Source organism: Ailuropoda melanoleuca, chromosome 13, assembly GCF_002007445.2.
Source record: "Ailuropoda melanoleuca isolate Jingjing chromosome 13, ASM200744v2, whole genome shotgun sequence".
NCBI lineage: Eukaryota > Metazoa > Chordata > Mammalia > Carnivora > Ursidae > Ailuropoda > Ailuropoda melanoleuca.
The window spans coordinates 21,790,385-21,814,964 of record NC_048230.1 but is presented as its reverse complement, the minus strand read 5'-3'; the positions used below and the strand labels follow the sequence as shown (position 1 = coordinate 21,814,964).

Below are 24,580 nucleotides of genomic sequence, written 5' to 3'. Positions count from 1 at the left end.
TTCCCCGAAGACCACAGGTCTGACCGGATTCCGATTTCTCTCTCCCCACCCTCTGCCCCTCTGCCCAAGCTGTTGTTCGCAGCTGAGGGCTTCAGCCTACCCGCAGCACTGGAAATCATTCCTCATTCCAGCTCCCACGGGCCATTGGAGTATCTTGGCCTGCGAAGGCACAGTAACTACCTGGGGCCTGCGCTTCGACTGGCAGATCCCTGGAACTCAGGAGATAAAGTGGATTCACACAGAGTTCAGCCTTTGCTAACATCTGTTTGGTCAAAGCAAAGGTTAAGGCCAAGCCTAAGGCGTAGGGCAGGGCCCACCGTGAGGCAGGGGCAAGTGTGTGATGTACAATAACTCTGTGACAGGGGAGTGAAGCGTCAGAAGCAATGGTTCAGTGACAGCAAATAATCAGACCTGTCCATGGAATACAGAGCTTGCACCTGGGACTTCACTAAATGCAATATGAACTTAAACCCTAGTAAACACAAAGGGATTTCTCAGAGCACAAAAGCTGCCCTTCAGATAATAGTGGCTCACACTTACTATGGAAGTATTACTTCCTGGGCACTGTTTCAAGCAGTTTACATGTATCAACTCACTTAATTTCTCTCTCTTTTTTTAAAAGATTATTTATTTTAGAGAGAGTATGTGCGTGCATGCGTGAGCCGGGGAACGGGGCAGGGGGGACAGAGCCAGAGAGAGAGAGAGAGAAGGAGAGAAACAGACTAGCGCCGAGCCCAACCTGGGGCTTGATCCCACGACCCCACGACCCCAAGGCCATGACCTGAGCTCAAATAATGGAGAGTCAGATGCTCAACCGACTGAGCCACCCAGATGCCCCATCAACTCACTTGATTCTTAAAACGACCTCACAAGATAGGTACTATCATCATCTACATTTTTATAGCTGAAGGTACTGAGGCACAGAGATGTTCAATAACTTGTCCAAGGTCACACAGCAGGTAGGGGGCAGGAGCAGAGCCACGTTCTAGAGTTCATCTTTTAAATTTTTTTTAAAATTATTTTATTTTCTAGAGTTCGTCTTCTAACCAGTACTCCGTACTGCCTCTTGAAGGCATCCAGATGATTCGGAAGACAACTATAAGAAGCAGTCTGCAGCCTCTCAAGTCTCTGTTCCCTTTGCCCTGGTCCACATGAGTCAAGGTCAAGGTCAAGCTGAAGCCAGTAGGGCAGCATCCTCAACTTCTGTCCTGGCTTCACTGTGCCAGACATGGCTTTGCTCCTTCCTGACTTTCCTTCCGTCTCTAACCTGGACTCTCCCCGACACCAGGCAGCAGGGCAGGTGGAGGGCTTCACAGCCCGAGTGCTGGGTCCTCCCATGAGGCTCCGGGGTTCACCTTCCTCATGTAAGAGTGAGACAGACCAACATGGAAAGCCCACCATGGTCCTGAGAATTGCAGGGTGTGAGAAAATGCCTTCCTCTCTCCAGCAGACAGTTTTTGAATATCAACTACGAGCCAGGCCATGTGCTAGGGATACGACGGTGAGCAAAACAGAAGGGGTGCTGCTTTTCAGGGAACGTGGGAACCAGGCAGCAGACACACACACACGCACACAGAAATACACCAGTGTGAGAAAGTACTGGGTGCTATAGAAACACGAAAAGGGGAGCCTGACCTGGTCTGGAAACCGCCTCTTTGAGGAAGTGACATTTAACCAGAGGCTGAAGGTAAAAGCCAGACAGCAGAAGCATGGGGGTGTGGGGGAGTCTTTGGGGGAGAGGGAGAGGCATGTGAGAGCCCTGGAACAACCTTCACAGCTCCTTGAGATCCTAGCTCAGTCTATGGAGGACCTTCCCCTTGGAGGGTCTAACTTCATTCTTCTCAAGCAATCGACACCACTTCCTTTTCCTGTGGGATCATGGTATGTATGTGTTGGAGGGGGTAAGTGACCAAGAGGATGTGACCTTCGGTTGACCTTCAGGCTGAACCTGAGCAATGGGACATTCCTTCTCCCCACCCCCACCCACCCTGGCCCTGGAACGTATGCTGTGCCCGCTGCCCCCACAGCAAGAGCCGTTCTGAAGACCATCTGGACAGGGCACGAGACGGAACCCAGTTAGGGGGTTGGTATACACTGCCAAGAGCCCGGCGGGGAGATGCGGAGAGCTACTTGCCTTCAACGGCCGGCCGGTCTTCTGCAAGTTCCCTCACTTACTGGAACTGCTGCCCCCCCATCTGGAATAGTCTGCTTTTTCTTCCGTCTCTCCTCATCTCCCATGTTTGGGGGCCCGTTTGCGAACCAACATCAGAGTGTTTTGTCCCTTCCCCTTCCGTCCCCTGAACCCCTGAACTTCTTTTTCTTCCGACATCCATTTAATTGAGCAGGAGCAAGGGCTGGATTTGGGGAGGGGGGCAGGTGGTGCCTGCGGGTGAGAAAACCGTCGCACTGCTCCAGGCAATCATTCACTCAGCCAGTCAACGAAGAGGACCTACTCTGGGCAGCCCTCTGAAAGGCCGCTCACAGCATCATCACAAGGGTTGAATTAAGGGGAGAATGTATGGGACAGTAAGCAACGAGGTCTCTGTACTGCTGGCACACGGTAAGCGCAATGCTTTACCAATGAGTCTTGTCCAGGAAAGCAGAACATCCCTTTTCCAGCTGTTTCTAGAAAGCAGTTATCTGTAATTGCTACCTCAGAACTCCCCTTCGGCAGGGTTTTCTCTTGTCTTCGGGCTGCCCAGAAGGTGGGCGTCAGACTTGGGACTCACCTGCACCAGGATCATAGATCCCCTCCCACGGTGCCCCCAGCATGGCTTTCTACTCTTTCTGGACTTACCTGGTTTGATTGATTGGACTGTCATTTTTTAAAAAATTTACATGGCCTTATATTGTATGCATCTGTCTTAAATCCTTTTCTGGGACACAGCAGAGCATAATGAAGTGCATACTATCTCAAAATAGAAACACCGGTCGTTTGGCAAGCATTTTGCACGCTATTATTTTGTTTACTTAAAAAAATGTAGGTTTTGCAAGGTAAGCTGGGTCATGGTGAAAACACAATACAGTCCCACTGGAGCCGAACCACAGGAAGCTGCCCGGCCCTGCGCCCGGCTTGTGAAAAGGGTCCTGCCACATTTTCAGCTGAAATGCACTGGACTCTTCCAGGCCCAGAGGCACTGGTGGCCACACAGGTGTGTTAGAGGGATTCAACCCACTCTACCTTCCCACCCCGCGCCTTTTGCCAGAACAGTCCCTGTGGGGTGGGGGGTAGGGGTGGAGGAGGGGCCAAGGCAAAACTTCGCGAACGGATGTGTGAGCTGTGGGCCAGCCACGCGGCTGGGGGTTCGCCTGCACCCAGCTTCCACCGGAGGAAGAGGGAGGGGCAGCGGTGGTCGGGAGGCTAGACTAGGTGACCGCACGGATTGTGTCGCTCTTTAAGGGGGGGAGACAGAAGTCCCTTTACCAGCCGAGGAGGAGAAGAGGACCCAGATAGAGGCTGGGAGCTGGCGAGAGCAGGGCGGGGGCCGGACTGCAGCCTGGAACGGGGAGCGCTCGGGGCTCCGGGCGCTGAGCGAGGACCGACTCCCGCAGCCCCGGGAAGAGGGAAGCGCGCGTGACGCCGTGACCGAGCTTCTGCCCCGCCTCTCCCAGCCCCTGGCCATTCGGAGGTTCGGGTCACGCGCTCGATCCACTCGGTGCCCGGCAGAGAGGGCCCCCCTGTCAACTCGGACCACCGACGCGGCGGAGACCGGCCGGCTCCGGACAGAAAATGCTCCACTCGCCGGGGGCTGCCCAGTCCTCCCCCACCCGACGCGGTTCCCGTCCCAGCCCCTCCACCTTCTGGCTGATCGCCCCACTTTGCCTCAGTTTCCCCGTCCTAAAAGTGGGGCTAATAACCGTACTCTTCTCTTAGGGCCGTTATGACAAATAAATGGCACAACGCAAATCAAGAGGGTAGCGTCGAGCAGGTACCGAGGAAGTATCACCAGCCGGGGCTGTGGGCTTTCTCCCCACCTTCTCCGGTTCCCCAGGGCGTGGGCCCGTGGCCGGTCTGTGCGTGCGAGGCTCGCGGCTCAGCAAACACACCGGCACCCGGCTGGGCGCACGGCGCGAGCCGGGGGAGGGCAGGGGTGGGTGGCGACGGGGGCGGGGACCGAGCCGAGCTCTCCCCGCTTCCTCCACCTGTGGCACCTCCCAGGAATTTGCCTGGGGCAGTCGGGGGGGCCGAGCCGCACCACCTCGCGGTCGGCGCCGGGCGGCGGGATTCGGGATGACTTGGTGCAGGTGAGTGTCCGGGGAGCAGAGAAAAGTGGGAGGTGGGCCCTGGCGGGCGGGGGCCTGGGCCGGGGACGCCGCGTTCTCCGGGCCCGAGCCCGACCTGTCCCCTCACGTAGGCGAGGGCGGCGGGAAGGGGACCGGACGCCGTTGCGAGCCCCTGCTCTTTCCCGAACGCCGCGCCCCCAGGAAACCCTAGTTTTCCAGTCGGAAAAATTGGACGTGGAGGTTGCCTCTGGGCCCGGGGAAGGGGTCGCTCGGATGTCCGGAGCGTGGGATTCGGCTCGCGGAGCGCGGCTCGAGACCCGGGGGCTCCGTCCAGGGGCCCGCGGGCTCCGGGCGCACGGGAAGCCGAGGCCACTCCGAAAACAGCCGGAGCAGTCGCGGATTTTAGAAAGTCGGGTTTCAGGCGCCCAGGCGCGCAGCCTCGAGGCAGAGTGCGCGTCTGTGCCGGAGCCGGGGCGCCGGAGAGCCCGAGGACTAGCGGAATAACCACCGGGCGGAAAGCCGACGTGGAAGGCGGCTTTACTTTGTAGAGCCCACGAAACAGGACAAAAATACGTTGTGTCTTTTTACCCCCAAAGTTTATTTTATTTGTATTTTTCAATACTAGAACTATCGTTGAACACTGACAAGGAGGTCATCTTGCGAAATCTTGCAAAAGGGTGTTCGTGAGATGATTGATGCTTTCTGAGCATTAACACGAAGCCCAGTTACACAGAGGATGTGGCGGAGCGAGGGGAAGGGAAGGGAGGCAGCCCCTGCGTGCGTGAGTGCTCGGGCTCTCATTCCAGTGCTCCCCCTCCTTCCCCAGCATTCCCCCCACCCCACATTCCTTAATGTGTGACCTAGGCAGTCCTGGCATCAGGCTCGGTGCCAACGAATTTAAAACTGGCAAGGCTTTGGCAAATTTGACTTTTCCTTCACACATGGACAGCTGGAAGGCACAAAAGGTCTTGGTTTTAATTGACGTTGTTTGCTCTCGTTATGGCTCTGCGTGCGATCTTAAGGCTGCTGGCCTGCGTGACCATGGGGGGATCTAACGTTTCTTCCCCAGAAGAAACTAATTCTTTTAAACTTTTCTTTACCTTTTTAGTTACCTTTTTTTTCTTAAGAATTTTTTTTAAAGTAATCTCTACACCCTACGTGGGGCTCGAACTCACGACCCAGAGAGCAAGAGTCCCAGTGCTCCACGGACTGAGCCAACTAGGCGCCCCTCGTTTTCTTTTCTTTCTTCTTCTTTTTTTTAAATTAAAAAATGTTTGATTTGGGGGTGCCTGGGTGCCTCAGTTGGTGAAGCATCCCACACTTGATCTCAGCTCAGGTGGTGATCTCAGAGTGAGTTGAGCCCTGTTGGGCATGGTGCTTACTTAAAAAAAAAAGGTCTGATTTTGAATGGAATTCAACTCCATTTGAGGCTGGAGCTGATGGTTTGCCATTGCATGGGACATTTTATTTGTAATATTTCACTCAACAAATGTTTGATAATCTACTGTTTGCTCGGCATGGTGCTGGGTACTCGGAACACAACTGTCCTCACCTCTTGGAGAAGTGGTGACTCTAGCATATTTGTCATTCCCAGCTTTTTTTTTTTTTTTTAAGTAGGCTTCACGCCCCGCGTGGAGCCCAACCTGGGGCTTGAACTCACGACCCCGAGACTAAGAGTCAGATGCTTAAGAGTCGGATGCATACTGGACTGAGCCACCACGTGCTCCTCTTTGCTTATTTTTAACACCCCCTTTCCTCTACAGGACAGAATTATTTTCAGTAATAATCATGTAATAATCAATACTATTCTCTTGCTTCTATTTTTTTTTTTAAAGATCTTATTTATTTACTTGACAGAGATAGAGACAGCCAGCGAGAGAGGGAACACAAGCAGGGGGAGTGGGAGAGGAAGAAGCAGGCTCATAGCAGAGGAGCCTGATGTGGGGCTCGATCCCATAACGCCGGGATCACGTCCTGAGCCGAAGGCAGACGCTTAACCGCTTAACCGCTGTGTCACCCAGGCGCCCCTCTTGCTTCTTCTATTTTAAGACAATTAAACTGTAGGGGCCCCTGGGTGGCTCAGCCGTTAAGTGTCTGTCTGCCTTCGGCTCAGGGCGTGATCCCAGGGCCCTGGGACTGAGCCCCACATCGGGCTCCCTGCTCAGTGGGAAGCCTGCTTTTCCCTCTCATACTCCCCCTGCTTGTGTCCCCTCTCTCTCTCTCTGTCAAATAAATAAAAAATCTTTAAAAAAATAAGGTAAACTGTAATTTCAAAAGATACCAAAATTGGATAAACTATTTTATGTATGAATTAAAATTGGCACTTACCAAACAAAATATTACATTTGGCAGTTTGTGCCGTTTTGCTGTTTTAAATTTTAAATGCTAATGAAAAAGTCAGTGGTCACGCATAATGACAGAATTGAGGGGACTGAAGTTTGGTTTATTCATCTTTAAAATAGATGACAGGGAGGTGGGATAGGACCTTGCTCTGTCCCGTCCATGCATTGACCCAGTATCACGGTACCTCCAGGAACGGTGCAGCCCCTTGGGGGCTAAAAAAAAAAAAAAAAAAAAAATTGTGCTCTTCGTGTTATTTCACATCCACTGCTTGAATGGAGGAATAGGTAATAGCACATGGGTTAGAGCCAAACTACTCCCTAAGCCAGCTTGAACATACCTAATGCGATCCATTTACCTTTGAAAGGAACCTATGGAGCTGAGCCGGGTGTGTATTGGGAGCCAGCTGTGTGACTGAGTTGTTGAGATCAAATTCCATGAAAAAATATAATTTGTATAAAGGATAAGCAATAAATGGTGCTCTTTTGAAGCTCGTGTGTATTATTAAAATGTCACAGCAAGTGCAATGGTTGCTTGGAACTTAGAATAGCAGTTCTCAATCTTTTTGGTTTCCAGGACCTTTTACATTCTTTGAAATGATGGAGGACCCCCCAGGAGCTTAAGAAAATTTATTTAAATTTTATTAGAGGACGGGGAGGGACAGAGGGAGAGGAAGAGAGAGAATCCCAGCGTGGGGCTCGATCTCACAACCCTGGGAAATAATGACCCGAGCCCAAATCAAGAGTCGGACGCTTAACAGACTGAGCCCCCAGGTGCCCCAAGAACATTTCTTTATGTGAGTTTTATCTATTCCCATTACCACATGAGACATTAAAGCTGAGAAAGTTTATTTTTATTTTTTTAAAGATTTTATGTATTTATTAGAGAGCACAAGCAGGGGGAGTGGGAGAGGGATAAACAGACCCCCACTGAGCAGGGAGCCCGATGTGGGGCTCGATCCCAGGACCCCAGGATCCTGACCTGAGCTGAAGGCAGATGCGTAACCACTGAGCCACCCAGGCGCCCCAAAGCTGAGAAAGTTTAAAAAAGTGTATTTGTTCAGTCGTTAAAGGTAACAATCCCCAACCTTCCAGGTGTTAACTTCATGCATTTTAATGAAAAATTAATTATTTGAAGGCTTGCCCGGGACTGACCGATGCACTTCCTCGCTGGCTCCTGTGATGATTGGCTGGAGACTCTGCTCTGTCTCTCCATGGCACTCTGGGGCAGCCCACAACATGGCCGCCGCCATGGCCGGTCCCCAGAACTCATCACCTGAGGGGGGTGTGGCACCAAGGTGAAAGCCAAGTGTCTTTTATTACCTACCTCAGAGGTGACCGATGCTGTTGGCATATTGGTCACTCTGGCCCATGGGGGAAGGGGCTACGCTAAGGTGTGACTACTTAAGGGGCAGAGATCACTGGAGATTGGCTACCACAGGATTTTTGCATCTATTTTTATGAATAACATTGGCTGTGATTATCCTTTTTTTTTTTTAAGATGTTATTTTTATTTGGAAGTCATCTCTGCACCCAACACAGGACTCAAACTCACAACCCCGAGATCAAGAGTCCAACGGTCCATCCACTGAGCTAGCCATGCACCCCTGGCCGTGATTTTCTTTCTCATCACATCTTTCTCAGGTTTTGGTAAAATGCTTGCTGTTTCACAAAATAAGCTGGGGAGTGTTCCCTCTCTTCCTATTCTTTGGAAGAATAGAAAATGAAATAAAAAGGAAAATCTGGCACTACAGGATTATTCGGAATTTTTTCTTTTGGCCTGCGTCGGCTTTTGTAAGTTGTAGTGTTCTCTAGGAATTTATTTCCTCTGCTTTTTCAAATTTATTGGTACACATTGTTAATTTATATTCCCTTATTCCTTCTTTAATGGCTGTAAGGTTCTAGGGATGCTCTCAGTGTTCCTGCCACTGGCAATTTGTGCCTACTCTTGTTTTTTCTTGATCCTGCCAACGAGTTTATTAGATTTTAAAAATAAAACAATTTTTGGCTTTAATGATTCTTTATAGTGTATATTTCTTTTTATTTTTATTTTTATTTTTTTTTTTTAAAGATTTTATTTATTTATTTGACAGAGATAGAGACAGCCAGCAAGAGAGGGAACACATGCAGGGAGAGTGGGAGAGGAAGAAGCAGGCTCATAGCGGAGGAGCCTGACGTGGGGCTCGATCCCATAACGCTGGGATCACGCCCTGAGCCGAAGGCAGACGCTTAACCGCTGTGCCACCCGGGCGCCCCGTATATTTCCTTTTTAAAAAAAAGATTTTATTTATTTATTTGTCCGAGAGAGAGAGAGCACAAGCAAGGGAAGCTCCAGGCAGAGGGAGAAGCAGGCTCCCTGCTGAGCAAGGAGCCCCAAGCGGGGCTCGATCCCAGGACCCTGGGAGCGTGACCTGAACCGAAGGCAGATGCCTACAGGACTGAGCCACCCAGGCGCCCCAGGATACTAGTATCTTATTGTTAGGATATATGATAATTCTTTTAGCTAGTCTCGTATGGATTGGCATTTAGGCTGTTTTCAGGGTTTTCGGTGTGACAGCGACAATGAGGGGAGAGACGGTTGTACTTTATCTCTAGCTGTGTTGAGGTTTGACAGGCCAAGCGCCTCAACCTGCTTCTGTTGTTCCTTTGTCTGAGGCTTGTGTCAAGCTTGACAGCCTCAGGTCATTGTGTCCAGGAAAATTCTGTGTTAGCAGACTTGCATTCTTGTAGGAAATACCTGGTCAGAGCAGGCATACGCAAATACTTCCTTGAAGTCGGCTCTGCTTTTCAGGCATGGTGTGTCCTGGGGAGGGGACATGTTCTCCAGCTCCTTTTGTCATGTGCCCAGAGGAGTTTTTAGGAGGCCTGTGTGACTGAGCTTCCTTCAACCTTGCCACAATCAAACAAACGAAACCATTTGCAAGTTCGACAAAGATGAGAGAAGGACCTCCCCCAGGTTGGTTGAAAACACAACAAAGAAATAATTAACTTCTTATAACAATTGTTGAAAACAGTGCAGTAGCCAGGCCTTCTAGGTTTGGTACCCCTTCCTACGTGACCGCCAGCGACAGGCTTCATCAAAATTCAAAACCTCATCCCTAGGATGAAACCAGACTTGTTTGGAATGTTAATATTTGCCATCATAACACGTATCCATGTTGATGTGTTTTGTTTTTGTACGAGCAGAGGGGAGGGGAACGGGCAGAGGGAGAGGGAGAAGCAGGCTCCCCGCGGAGCAGTGAGCCCACTCGGGGCTCCATCCCAGGACCCTGAGATCCTGACCTGAACCAAAGGCAGACCCTTAACCAACTGAGCCACCCAGGCGCCCCCCATGTTGATATTTTTTAATATAACAAGGTGAGGAGTCCCTTGTTGGGTGCAGGGCACTGTGACACAGGTCTTGGGAAACAAAGGTAAATCAGTCACCCTTTGTACCTCCCAAACCCCTCTGTCCAGACCAGCGGTGTTTAGCCTCTCTTGCAGCCGTGGATTCCCTGGAGAACCCGATGAAGACTGCGGAACTAGGAACATATGCATGCGGGATACACCGAAACTTCACAAATGACTCTAGCTAGTTCTGCAAGCTTGGGGGCCAATCCCTAATCCATGCACCAAGGCTCAGATCGTTTGCTCTGCTGGAAGGGCAACAGACAACTGGAAAAATTAGAGATCACCCAGCTGAAAGGTCGTGTAGTGAGGAATATAGTCATGCCTTACAGTACTCCTCATTTCTCCTGGAGGAGGAAGCATCCTCCCAGTCATGGGGTAAGCAGCCTACATTATTGAAGAGAGGTACTAACTTCGCCTAGCTGGAAGCCGGGAGAGCTCTGACCAGAATCCAGGTCTATGGCTTGTACTGTTCCACCAGAGTGGGTGGGTGATATGAAATGCCACGAGCACAAGTGATGCTAGTATCCATTACCCAGAGATGGAAAGTTCTGGGGCGCCTGGGTGGCTCAGATGGTTAAGCATCCGCCTTCAGCTCAGGGCATGATCTCCAGGTCCCAAGATCGAGGCCCGAGTCGGGGGTGGGGGGGGGGTCCCAGCTCAGCAGGGACTTGCTTCTCCCTCTCCCTCTGCCTCTCCTCTTGCTTGTGCTCTCTCTGTCTCTGTCTCAAATGAATAAATAAATAAAATCTCAAAAAAAAAGAAAAGCTCTGATCAGTGATCGGGGTTACCTTTGCACATGGACATTTTCAAATTTTGCAAAGTCTTTCCCCCTTGTCTCTCTCTCTCTCTCCCCATCTCTCCTTCCTTCTCTTTCTCACCTGGAACCTATTTGTCTCTACGATGAGTTCCCCCTTATTACAATGATGTGTTCCTCGCGGAAAGGGACCACAGGTGGTTTATTTCCATTTCCTCGCTGCCTAGCCAAGTGCCCCGCGCCAACGGCACTCACGGTTGAACGAATGCAAGTTCATTCTATGAAGAAAGAGATGAGAGGCAGAAGCTTTGATGACACGTGTGGTCCCCCGGCTCAGGTTCTGCCTTCAGCGATTACCTCTCGGATGTGAAAAGCGTACGGCCCCACCTCAACCAGTAGGTTCCACTGTCCCACACAGCCCACCCGCTCAGCCAAAGGGGCTCCGCCGCGCCAGCTCGAGCTCCGTATGGTTCTATGTCGTGGGCCGTTAGCCACATGCGTGGCCTCTTCCTGACATGCACGTGCGCCTTGGCGGACGGTTCGGATCCACCCCGGCTGCCCCGGTGGGCGGGTGGAGGAGCTGGACTTACAAGAAGCATCTAAGCGGGGAGGGTAACGCTATGCCAAAATGCCAGTTTTATGAAGTCTCAATGCGTTTTTAAGGAAACGGTTGGCCAAACGGAGGGTTAGGATCAGCACGTCATTAGGGGGTTTTGTGGGAGATGTTGCAATAGTATATTTCTGTCCAACCATTGCTTTTTTAGCTGCTTCCCTGAGGTTTTGATATGTGGTATTTTGTTTCCGTTTATGTCACGCGATTGTCAAACTTCCCTTGCGGGTTCTTCTTTGAGCCGTGGTGACTTAGAAGTCTATTTCTGAATTTTGAAAAACAGGGATTTTCTAGTTATACGTTTTTGTTGTTTGCTGCTGGCCTAATTGCATGGGGACCAGAAAATATGTTCTATATTATTTAAATTCTTTGAAATTTTGGACACTTCGTTTCTTACCCAGCCTTTGTAAGGTTTTGTGTACGTTTGAAAGGAATGTGAACTCTGCAGTCATTGCATCCAATGTTCTGCATGTTTTTTATATCAAGTTTACTGATTGTCTGGTTCAAAAAACCTTAATGGTTGCTAATTTCTTGTTTGTTTGCTCTGTTGGCTAGGGAGAGGAGTATGTTAAAATTTCCCACCTGGATTGGGGGTTTGTCTGTTTCTCCTTGTAATACTTTCAGTATTTTGTTTTATATATTTTGAGGCAATGTTATTAGACAAAGGAATTTCTCCTGGTGAACTGAATATTTCACAACCTTGAGGTATCATTTTATTATTTTATTATTTTTATTATTTTTTATTTTTTTAAAAATTTTATTTATTTACTTGACAGAGAGAGGGACAACGAGAAAGGGAGCACAAGCAGGGGGAGTGGGAGAAGGAGAAGCAGGCTCTGCAAGGAGCAGGGAGCCCGATGCAGGGCTGGATCCCAGGACCCCGGGACCATGACCTGAGCTGAAGGCAGATGCTTCACCTGCTGAGCCACCCAGGCGTCCCCGAGGATTTTATTTTTAAGTAATGTCTACACTCAATGTGGGGCTCAAACTCATGACCCAAAGATCAGGAGTCATATGCTCTACTGACTGGGCCAGCCAGGCACCCCTAAATACATCTTTTTGATGAAGCGTACCCATAAAAGCTGCCTGCTATATACCGAAGTACAGTGGTCATTGTCTCAAGAGAAAACATTTGTGCCATTCGAGCTGCGAGATGAACTAGCTGTTTTTTTCTTTGTTTGCAATGGAGAGCTTTTTAACTTAGAAGTATGGCTAATCAACCATGGTGTGCGGTAGATGTCTTCTCAACAAATGGACCAAGTGGTCCTGTGACCTCCCTCGGGAAACCAACGGGTAGTATGTGTTGCCAAGTCTCAAGCTTTCAAAAAATTTAGAGCTTTGTACGTCTTCTGTCCCCTGCAACGAGCTTGACAGCTTCTCAGTCTGTAAAGATTCCCTGGTGAGGTTGGTGTTGCTATGAATGACTGTGGACTTCTGACATGGCATTATGAGATGCGTTAACACTGGGAAGACCAGCATAACTCAGGACACCGATATTTTCCATATGACCAATGCATGATGCTATGAAATCATACATGGGCAAAAGATCCATTCAAAGTGCAGGATAGGCCAGTGGATTTGAATGTAACAGAGCACAGAAAAATCATTGATATGGTTTCGGGTTCCGCATCATGACTGCTAACCTTTTAAGAAACGTCTGGATTTTTGGTCTTGATGTTTGGTGCGGTGTCTAGATAAATAGCCACAATTATCTGAAAAAGTAAAATATTTCTCCCTTTTCCAACAGCATATCTGTGCGAGCCCGTATTTCCTTCATATATTTTAATCGACAATGTAGAACATGGAACGCAGAAACAAATATGAGAGTTCATTTGTCTTCTGTTAAGCTAGACATTAAAGAGATACGCAAACATGTTAAAATGAAGCTATTCTTATCACTACTTTTTATTTTGAAAAATGTAGTTATTTTTCACAAAAATATGTTACTCGTGTGAACATGTATGGGATTTATTATTCTACTGTTAAATGAATAAATACTTTAAAAGTTCCTCCAATTTAATTTCCAAAGTGGTAAACACTGATAGATGAAATCCACAAAAACAAGACTCTTTGGGGTCCTCAGTAATTTTCAAAATTGTAAAGTGGGGGCACTTGGGTGGCTCAGTCGGTTGAGTGTCTGACTCTTGATTTCGGCTCAGGTCGTGACCTCAGGGTGGGGAGATGGAGCCCCACGTCGGACTCCATACTTAGCGTGGCATCTGCTTGGGATTCTCTCTCTCCCTCTTCCTCTCCCTTTCCCCCCAACGTGCTCTCTCTCAATAAAATAAAAAAAAAAACCTTTAAAAATAAAATAAAATAAAATTGTAAAGTGGCCCTGAGACCAAAAGGATTGAGAACCATTGGCAATCATCATGAATGGCTGCTAAGATCCCAAAAATAGATGATGAGCTATTCTGCACCCTGTCTCTTCAATGGGGGGGCGCAGACCATCACCTAGGAAGTAGTTTTCTCAGAAAGTCAAGCCTGAATCTGATCGAGCCTCTCAATCTAACTACCAATTTATAGAAAATACTGGGGACAGGGGCGCCTGGGTGGCATAGCGGTTAAGCGTCTGCCTTCGGCTCAGGGCGTGATCCTGGCGTTATGGGATCGAGCCCCACATCAGGCTCCTCCGCTATGAGCCTGCTTCTTCCTCTCCCACTCCCCCTGCTTGTGTTCCCTCTCTCGCTGGCTGTCTCTATCTCTGTCAAATAAATANGTCAAATAAATAAATAAAATCTTAAAAAAAAAAAGAAAAGAAAAAAAAAAGAAAATACTGGGGACAAAGGAACAGGACTCCAGGGGGCTGAAACCGGTGAAATTCAGATGTAGAAAACCCAAACTGCGTAGGATAAACAACACAATTTCTTCAATAAGTAAGTTGCAAGAAAAATTAAAGAGGCAGGGGAACCTATGTATTAAAAGGAACTTAGGGGGCGCCTGGGTGGCACAGCGGTTAAGTGTCTGCCTTCGGCTCAGGGTGTGATCCCGGCGTTATGGGATCGAGCCCCACATCAGGCTCCTCTGCTATGAGCCTGCTTCTCCCTCTCCCACTCCCCCTGCTTGTGTTCCCTCTCTCGCTGGCTGTCTCTATCTCTGTCAAATGAATAAATAAAATCTTTAAAAAATAAATAAATAAATAAAAATAAAAGGAACTTAGGAGGCATATCAATCAATGTATGGACCTTATTTGGATCCTTTTTTGATCCTTAGAAAAAAAAAGACAATGGGGAGATTTAAACCTTGTGGACATTGGACAGTATTAAGGAATGATTGTTATTTGTTTGGCTGTGATAACAGTATCGTGTGGATGTGTGGCAGGGGTGATGTGCGTAGGAAACTTTGTATTAGTCAAGCTTCAGTCAAGGAAGCAGAACTACTATGAGTATTATAGAGTAAGAAATTCATTATAGAAATTGGTACACTTGTGGGGTAAGCTGGGGAAGTAAAAGCTCAAAAAAAAAGACCAGAGAAGAGTCATGAACCAGCCCAAGTGAATGAGTTGGAACTTAACGAAGAGTCCAGAAGCATCCATCTTCTGGAGGACAACCACAGAAAGTGTTGATGGAGGGGCGCCTGGGTGGCTCAGTTGTTAAGCGTCTGCCTTCAGCTCAGGGCGTGATCCTGGCGTTCTGGGATCGAGCCCCACATCAGGCTCCTCCGCTATGAGCCTGCTTCTNGCTGCTTCTCCCTCTCCCACTCTCCCTGCTTGTGTTCCCTCTCTCGCTGGCTGTCTCTCTCTCTGTGTCAAATAAATAAATAAAATCTTAAAAAAAAAAAGAAAGAAAGAGTTGATGGAGATGGTTACGGAAGATCGTTCATTCTTCGTGGCTGCTGCTACTGTGAGCTCACAAAGGAAGTTCTGGTAGTGAACTGGGGGTTGTTGGTNGAGTTGATGGAGATGGTTACGGAAGATTGTTCATTCTTCGTGGCTGCTGCTACTGTGAGCTCACAAAGGAAGTTCTGGTAGTGAACTGGGGGTTGTTGGTCAGTAGGCCCGTCACTGGGAAGGAGGGCTGGATGTGGAGTGGGAGGTGGGGAGAGCAGACCAAGTGGATGGAACTTGCCAGCGCCTCTGCTGTCCCCCACTGTCTGTAATGAGGGACAGGGCAGGACGACCTTCCGAGCACAATGGCTACAGTTTCACTTCTGCCCCCAAATTGAGTGCACATTTCTCTCGTGGCTGTCCCTCACCTGGTACCACACAGGGAAAGGAGTTCCTGGAAATCAAGAATATTTGCTGATGCAATTGTATGATGTCAAGATTTGCATCAAAATGATTTGGGAAATAAGGGGAATAGGGAGAAATAGATAAATCCGTTTTGTCCACGAGCAGAAGGTGGGTGATGAGTACCTGGAGCGTGATTTGACTAGTCTCTTTATTTTCTGTATCTGCTTGGAATTTTTCTATAATTGAAAAGTTAATTAAAAATGCACCTCTTGGGACGCCTGGGTGGCACAGTCGGTCAAGCGTCAGACTCTTGGTTCCAGCTCCGGTCATGATCTCAGGGTCATGAGACAGAGCCCCGCAAAGGGCTCTGGGCTCAGTGGGGCATCTGCTGGAGATGCTCACCCTCTGCCCCTCCCCCACTCTCTCTCTCTCAAATAAATACATTAAAATCTTTTTTAAAAGTGCACCTCTTGCATTTTTTTCCTTGAAGCATCATTAGACTCATGGATTTTATTTTTTTATTTTTTAAAGATTTATTTATATAGAGAAAGAGAGAGACAGAGAATAAGCGAGAGGGGCAGAAGGAGAGGGAGAGAGAATCCCAAGCAGACCCCGCACTGAGCGTGCCGCCTGACACGGGGCTCAATCTGACGACCCTGAGATCACCATCTGAATGGAAACCAAGAGCCCAATGCTTAACCGACTAAGCCCCCCAGGCGCCCCAGATTTTATTTTGTTCAATGTGTTATAGTTCTTTGCAGCCATTGTTCTTGTAGATGCTTCAGTTGTCCCAAATATGGCTGGTAGAAGGCTTTAAACTGGCTCCTATTTCTTTGGACATGACTGTGGTCCTCTTAAATAGCTCCTGTCCTCTCCGGCATTACGGGATGTCCTAAACTCACTTTACACTTCCCTTCCCCCAAACCGAGAATTGGCCAGTTCTCCAAGGCACTCTGGTCTCCTTTAGAGGGGAAGGCTGGTCAGAGACCAAGATGCAGGTGTTAGGTGTTAGATGTACCTGTGATTATCAGTGTGGGGTCATTTCTTCTGGGTCCTTTCTTAAATGAGGGATCTTTAACAAATGAAGGATAGATGTTGGATTTTATGAAATGCTTTTAAGATCATCTGTCAATATAATCATATTCTGAATTTTCACCTGGAGAAATTCATTAATAAATTGCATAATATCGGGGGCGCCTGGGTGGCATAGCGGTTAAGCGTCTGCCTTCGGCTCAGGGTGTGGTCCCGGCGTTCTGGGATCGAGCCCCGCATTAGGCTCCTCCGCTATGAGCCTGCTTCTTCCTCTCCCACTCCCCCTGCTTGTGTTCCCTCTCTCGCTGGCTGTCTCTCTCTCTGTCAAATAAATAAATAAAATCTTTTTTTAAAAAAATAAATAAATAAATTGCATAATATCGAATCATCCTTGCATGCCTAGAAAGAACTCCATTTGTTAATGATGAATCATTCATGTGACATACCATTGTGTTCTAGTTACTAATACATAGTTAGCATATTTCCATCACTATTCATAAGTACTTATGTTTGTACTACTGTAAAGCTTTTTTAAAAAATATAAACCAGGCTGGAATTGTTTACTTGTGAAACATAGATCTGAGACATTGTTGAAAGGGCGAGTAGATAGGCCCTTGACAATTTCCTCAAAGTCTTGCTCTGGTCTGTTGAGGTCATTTGTGTTTTTCTAGAAAGTCATCCCTTTCATTGGGGTGTTCAAGATCCAGGTTCCACTTTGTGTCTCTCACTTTCTATTCCCTTCTTCTCTTCTTGATTCAGGGGACCAGGATAACCTGATCTTATTTCTAATTCCTGGGGAAGAAATTGTGGTTGACTGGCCCAGCTCAGACAAGGTGTTCGCCCTTGGTCCAAGGCACCATGGCCAAGGGAGTATCGCGTGATACGAGCTAGGATCTTAGGTGATACCGGTGTGGGTCAGGAGAAAAGTCTTACAGAAAAGAGGTTATAAACTAGGCAGATATCACAAAAGCTGTTTGCTCAGGGCTTAGATTTAGCAATTATTCTATTCTAGGTTTCTCTAATTCACCACTTTCTCCTTACATCGTTCTTAAGTTCCTCTTTCTGCTTTTCTTAGATTTGTTTCTTTGTCCTTTTTTCAAGCTTCTTACTTGATTGCTTAATTTATTATAATTTTATGTTTCATAGTTAGAAATTGGTATTTAAAACTTCAATTTTTCCTCTCAGGACAGTTTGAGTGTGTTACATAGTTCTGGAATGTAGTGTCTTTATTATCTTTACATTCTTGTTCTGACGTCCTTGATTCGAGGGTTGCTTTGGAAAGCTTCTCTAAAATTTCTATGCTGTTGGGGAAAGGGAGTTTTTCATTAGGTTACATTTTGATTGCATTGTCAGAGTACCTGGTCTGAACTATTTCTGCTTGATTACAGTTTTCTTTGCGTGGCCAGTTTTTGTTAAGGGTTCTAAGAGCTCTTTAACAGAATATGAATTATATCATTTAGTTGCTTTATTGCTTTATATGTTTTTGAGACTTGATTTGTGAAGCACTGAGTTGTGAGAGTGTTAGGTGTTATATGTGAGAATGTTGGAATCTATGACTATCTTTGTATTTGTAATCCTTCTGCCCCCCCCTTTTTTTTGCTTTCTGTACTTAATTTTTTTTATTAAGTAGGCTCCACACCCAGCGTGGAGCCCAACACGGGGTTTGAACTCACTGAGATCAAGACCTGAGCTGAAATCAGGAGTCAGATGCTTAACCAACTCAGCCACCCAGGTGCCCTGCTTTCTGTCCTTTAATGCTATTATCTAGTAGATAAAGTTCATGACCACTACGTCTGTTTTGTGGGTCATGTATTTGGTCATTGTAAGTGATCTTTTTTGTCCTATGTAATACTTTTTTTTTTTTTTGCCTTGAATTCAACTTTGGGGACATAAATATTGCAAACCTTATTTTCTTTTTTGTCCCCCTTGGGATGTTTTTGCCCATTCTTTGCTTTCTGATTTTTTTTGAGTCTCTTTGTTGCAGCTTGATTCTTTACTCTTTTTTAAAATCAGAAATTGGGGCGCCTGGGTGGCACAGCGGTTAAGCGTCTGCCTTCGGCTCAGGGCGTGATCCTGGCGTTATGGGATCGAGCCCCACATCAGGTTCCACTGCTATGAGCCTGCTTCTTCCTCTCCCACTCCCCCTGCTTGTGTTCCCTCTCTCGCTGGCTGTCTCTATCTCTGTCGCATAAATAATAAAAAATCTTTAAAAAAAATAAAATAAAATCAGAAATCATTTTTGGTAAGCAGTTTATGATATAAGGTTTCACTTACATTTTTCCTCAAGTTATTATCCCCACGTATTACTACACGATCAAGTCATTTATTATGTGATCAAGAAAAAGGATGTTAATGGGATTTGTTCTTTTGTGTTCCAACAGGTCTGACTTTCTGTGGCCCTCCAAGAGATCAATTTTCCTCTTAGGACTCGTCCCTGTTATTGGCGTTGTTGTATTTATGTTGGGAAGTGTGGAGTTCAGTAGCCCCTTGCCAGAGCCCCCTCGTTCTGCTCCGGCTGGCCACATGCTGAAGCTTCTACCCGAGGAACGTCTCAAGGACTTCTTTACCTTCGATGGAATCTGGTGAGATTCAAGTTATTCCACGTTGGTCTGACGTCTCCCTTGCTCCTCCAGTGGTTTCCTGCGCCCATTTTATAGCCAGTTCCCTGCCTTCCCGAGTCTGTGGTTCTTGTTTAAGCGATCCAAACTGTGGGACCTGGAAAGGGTTTGGTCTGCAGGGTGTACCCAGCGAAGTCCCCTAAAACTACGGAGGGCCTGTTTGGCTAAAACTGCAAGAGAGTTGCTGCCTTTCTGTCCCGCTGGCCTCCTCTTCTGGTGGGGCCCAGATGTCACTGGCATTCACATGACTCAAGTTTAAAGACATCTGGTGCAGGGAATAATTGCAGAGAGGGGGCCTTCTTGCCCTTCCCCAACCCCTCCCATCCCCTGTATCTCCGGGAGGGGCCGCTGCTGGGATTCCAGAATCTCCTCCCAAGTAGACAGGTGGGTACATGGAAAGGAGATTCTCAGGGTGAACCCCACACTGATGAGACCACAGGTTCTCTCTCACCCACCAGCCATGTTCACAGTCCTTTTCTGGATTTAGGCTGTTCCCGAAAAACCAGTGCAAATGCGAAGCTACCGAACAGCAGGAAAGCTACAACTTTCAGGATGCCTATGGCCAGAGAGAGCTCCCGGCAGTGAAAGCGAGGAGACAGGCTGAATTTGAACACTTCCAGAGGAGGTAACGCAGACCGCGAGGGCTCTCGGATCCTGGGTTAGAGCAGAAGCTCTCTCTACTCTGTCCCCAGGGTGCGGGTCCCAAGAAAACAGGGAGGAACTCCTCTCTTGCAGGAGTCCCTGGGGAACAGTTAGGAATAAAGCAAGAAGAGAGAACGGAGGAAAATGGCCCATAAATGAAGATTTCTTAAACTTTGCACATCGAGAACATTTCATAGTAAGATCAGAGCAAAGGAATGAACGCAGTCTGGGACGTCCGTGTGGTGCTGGCACGACCTCCAGGCACGCAGGCCTTTACAGCCGGTGACTTTGCAGCAAGGGGCATCTCTCATTCATTTATAGTTGAGAACATACTGCCCCCTGCTGTGTGCAGAGCCCAGAATTACGCACTTGGGGCACATGGGTCAGGATCGTTGGTTGAAAAGAGCAGTGATGGATTCTGATGGGCTTATATCGAAAGGGTGTTTGTGGGAAGGCTGTTGGATCCTCCCCAAAACCATAGGTGATAGAATGACCAGGCTAAGAAATCAGGAACCAAGGGAGCACAGAAGGGCTGGGCAGGCCCACCCTTCCTCCCTCCCCTCCCCTCCCCTCCCTCACCTCTCCCCCTCTCTCTCCCTTCCTCCTTTCCTCCCTTCCTTCCTTCCTTCCTCCCTTCCTTCTTCCCTTCCTTCCTTCCTCCTAGCAATCATTTATGAGTTATAGCAGAGGGCATGCTATAATAGAAAATAAAACTAGGGGCGCCTGGGTGGCACAGTGGTTAGGCATCTGCCTTCGGCTCAGGGCGTGATCCCGGCGTTATGGGATCGAGCCCCACATCAGGCTCCTCTGCTGTGAGCCTGCTTCTTCCTCTCCCACTCCCCCTGCTTGTGTTCCCTCTCTCGCTGGCTGTCTCTCTCTGTCAAATAAATAAATAAAATCTTTCAAAAAAAAAAGATTAAAAAAAAAAAAAAAGAAAAGAAAACTAAGAGCACCATGATTAGGGACTTGAACTCTGGAACAGTCTGGATGGCAAGTAACTTGACCTCCCAGTACTCAAGTATCTTCATGTGAAACATTGTAATAAAGATACCTCTTTCGTAGGCTCATGAAGACTTTGTCATGCGTATTGTATTAGCATGCCAAGAGCTAGTAACTCATGAGTGGGCCTGACATGTACAAGCACTACAGAACTCTCACCTACGCCCACTGTTGTGGTTTACTATCAATATTACTGCTCTCACAGTTCTTCCAGGAGATACGCAATTCATTAAGACGTACATCAATCATCGAACTATTAGATCGCTATAAGTGCTCTATGGAGACATAAATTAAAATAGTGTGGTAGAATGTAACTTGATGGCGTGAACTTTAATGGGATGATGGAGGAAGGTGACCTTGAACTCTGATGTGTATGTCAAGCGGGAGTCGCCACCATCCCCTCTAAAGGAGCATCTCAGAAGGAAGAGTTAATACAGGGCCCAGAGCCTTGGGCATGGGGGGCTTTCATGATGGCTGTTGGAGCCCTGGTAACTCAGGGGAGGGCTGGGGGGATGTGAGCCCGGAGAGAGGCCGGTCACAATGGCCATGTAAGCCAGGAGATGGAGCGTGCATTTTTGCTTTCTGAGTAACGCAAATAATTGAACAATTTTTTAAAAGATTTTATTTATTTATTTATTTATTTAGAGAGAGCATGAGTGGGGGGAGGGGCAGAAGGAGATCGAGGGAGAGAATGTCAAGCAGACTCCACGCTGAGTGCCCTGCCCAGCCCGGGGTCGATCTCACAACCCTGAGATCATGACCTGAGCCGAAGTCAAGAGTGGGGTGCCCAACCGACCGAGCCAGCCAGGCGCCCCAAGAGTTGAATTTTTTTTCAAAGTGGCGAGTTCTTATCTGAGATACTTTTATAAACTATTGCCCTGACTTTTCAGCGGAGAATACATAGTAGGGAAGGCGTGGGGGAGGCAGGGGGATCTGTTGGGCAGTCAGGTGGCAGGTCAATGTTCCTTCTGCTGCTGGAACAGTGCCGTCTGTGCCTCTGGGATGAACCGTCCCCACATGCTCCGTTGGCTGAGCCTGAGTCATGAATCAAAGAAGGGAAAGGGTGAGTCGGGCCCCTCCGGGGTAGATTTTGGGAATCAGCTACCTCCCCTCCCCCCAACTACATACAAAAGGAAGACTCCACAGAAGAGAGTGGGGGCGACCAACAGGAGGCAGCTTTGGAAGTCAAAGAACCAGTGGGATAGACCGATGATTCTGGCACGGGTTTGGACCCTGGCTCCTCCTAGCCGTGTGAGAAGCAACAGGGCTCAGTGCTCCCAGGGGAGGCTGACTGACTGCCTTCAGGTCCTGCATCCTTCACATCCCAGCCAGATGACCTCGGGCCAGCTGCTTACACTCTTCTGTAAAATGGGGATACTAATCGTACCTAGAGTTGTTGTGACATGCAGTGAATTGACCCATGGAAGGCCTAAAACTGTATCCCATTCATAACCTCACTGAACGTAGAGGAGAGTAGACATAAGAAAACCATAGAAACAACCAGAAGTGGAGGTGATAAGCTCTCACAGTGAGCAGTACCTCCCTCCACCTGTCTCTTACTGCTGTGGTTCCTGCTGTGTCTCCCAGTCTGTCTTGGCCACTGTCCGGGAGGTTGCGCTAGCCGGGGACTTGAGGCACCCGACACAGAGTAGGGCTCAGCAAGCCCCTGTGGAATATGTGGTTGGTGCGAGGGGAAAGCCGGGCCTGTTCCTGCGGGATGATGGCTTCCGTCCCTGTCGTGGGCAGTTGGGGGCTGCTGGGAGAAAGGGGTCAGGGCTGTTTCCAGCAAATACCAGGGCAGGTGTGCACATTGCAGGTGTGTGATGGGGGAAGGGAGAAGAGGCAGGGAGCTCTGAAGACACTGGAGAGAGTGGGATGGGGGAACGGAGAGGGGCAAGAGAACGTTGAAGCAGGGAACTCTTAGGAGGGTGTGCTAGTCCAGGAGGGGCTGGGCAGAGGAATTCATTAGAAGAAGGAGCTGACTCGGAACAGGGAAGGCTGTGAGCTGGCCAGGTCCTCCCCTGCTCCTCCCTCACCTGGGGAAACGCCCAGCTCTCCTGGGATTATACCTGGCCAGGCAGGTGCCAAGACAAACAGAGCCAGGAATCATCAGTGATGTGAACCGGGTCTCAGGTCGTCGTGGCCGTAGCCAGGGGAGAAGATGCCCAGCTCCCAGCCGGGCCTCAAATCTTTCTCTTGCCCAAGAAACACCCTGCATGCCTGGTCTGGGCAAGGTGCTGAGTCGGGTACAAAGACAGAGCTGATCGAGATCCTGCACCCAGGAGCTCACAGCCGAACAGAGAGGATGCAGTCAGCGCGCGCTCCCCGCGTCCCCTCCACCCTCCATCTCACCGCTCTGCCGCCGCTGTAATTACACAGAGAGCCCCAGCTCAGTGTGGAGTGACCGTGGGCGCTGTGTGGCACACAGGGTGTGTTCAGCAAACTGTGTGGAACTCAGGAGTTCAGGGTTACCATACTCGTCAGGGGGAGTGTAGGTCTTAGGAGGGAGAGCGATTCCCAATTCTGAGAATTACAAAAGGAATGTTCCAGAAGGTAGCATTCGGAGCTGGCCTTATTCCTGTTACCGCACAGATGACCTAGTGTTCTAGTTATTGGTGTCTCAGTCTGGGCTCTCCCCTTCCAGGAATGGGATTTTCTTGGTCTCTTTGTGCCCACATTAGCACAGGGCCAAAGGGATCACATAGAATAAATAACACAGAATCTTCGGCCCCTGGCGAATGTCACCTATGCTGGGCAACTCTCTGCGGGTATACAATGGAGATGATTCATAACTTACGTGCTCTCCTCTGTGTGAGGGAATCCAGCAAAACCCCATTTGGAGATCACACCCTATTATCCTTTGCCGGAGGGCACACGTCTGATGCGGGAAGCAGGGAGGGGCGGCGCCCCTGATGCCGGGACCTCTGCGTGCTCTGTCTCTGCCACATAATTGTCTGTATCCTTGAAATCATGCATGGAGCTTGGTGTTGGGTAAGATCTCGGGTTCATTTGAGTCTGATTAGCTCCGTATTATGCTTCACTTAGAAAGTAGTACATGGGGCGCCTGGGTGGCCCAGTCGTTAAGCATCTGCCTTCAGCTCAGGTTGTGATCCCAGGGATCGAGCCGTGGCGTCGGGCTCCCTGCTCAGTGGGGAGCCTGCTTCTCCCTCTCCGGCTCCCTTTGCCTATGCTCCCTTTCACTGTTTCTCTCTGAGTCAAAGAAATAAACTCTTAAAAAAAAAAAACTAGTACGTGGATAATGCTCTTTTTTAAAAAAGTCCACTTGAACCAACCCGCTCAAGTCTCCTTGCTTCCCTTCCTTATATGATGTGCTCCCTTGCCAACCCAATCTGCCCCTAGGCGTTTGGTATCTATTATCACACACTATTTGTTATACTGCTCTGCAAACGTGGGCACCCATAATCACGTACATAGTTAGTGTATCTGTATCCACATAAACATAGACTCTTGGGTTTTTGTGTGTATTTCTAAATTTTATTTTAATTCCAGTGTAGTTAACATACAGTGTTGTATTAGTTCCAGGCGTACGAGACAGCGATTCCAAAATTCTCAACGTGACTTAGGGCTTCATCCCTTTCACCTGTTTCACCCATCTGTGTGTACGTTTTTAATGTAATTGATACCATAAGAACAAATCACACTAGAATTTGCTTTTTTCATTCAATATGGTTTTTTTCAAGTTTTTTTGTTTGTTTGTTTTGTTTTAGAGAGAGAGTGCTTGAGCACGGGAAGGAGGCAGAAGGAGCAGGGCCGGGGGGGGGGCGGAAGAAAGAGAATCTT

The 24,580-nt window shown here is 48.4% G+C and overlaps 1 protein-coding gene across 1 annotated transcript in view; it reads left to right on the top strand.

Moving 5' to 3' along the window:
• Nucleotides 1–4,162: 4,162 nt before the first annotated feature.
• B4GALNT2 (beta-1,4-N-acetyl-galactosaminyltransferase 2) overlaps nt 4,163–24,580 on the top strand; it is a 36,630-nt gene continuing 16,212 nt past the window's right edge. Inside the window, exons 1-3 of the mRNA XM_034640666.1 lie at nt 4,163–4,245; nt 18,902–19,102; nt 19,626–19,763. Of these exons, the coding sequence (XP_034496557.1) occupies nt 4,232–4,245; nt 18,902–19,102; nt 19,626–19,763 (353 nt within the window). The 5' untranslated portion in view covers nt 4,163–4,231. The remainder of the gene's footprint in view (nt 4,246–18,901; nt 19,103–19,625; nt 19,764–24,580) is intronic.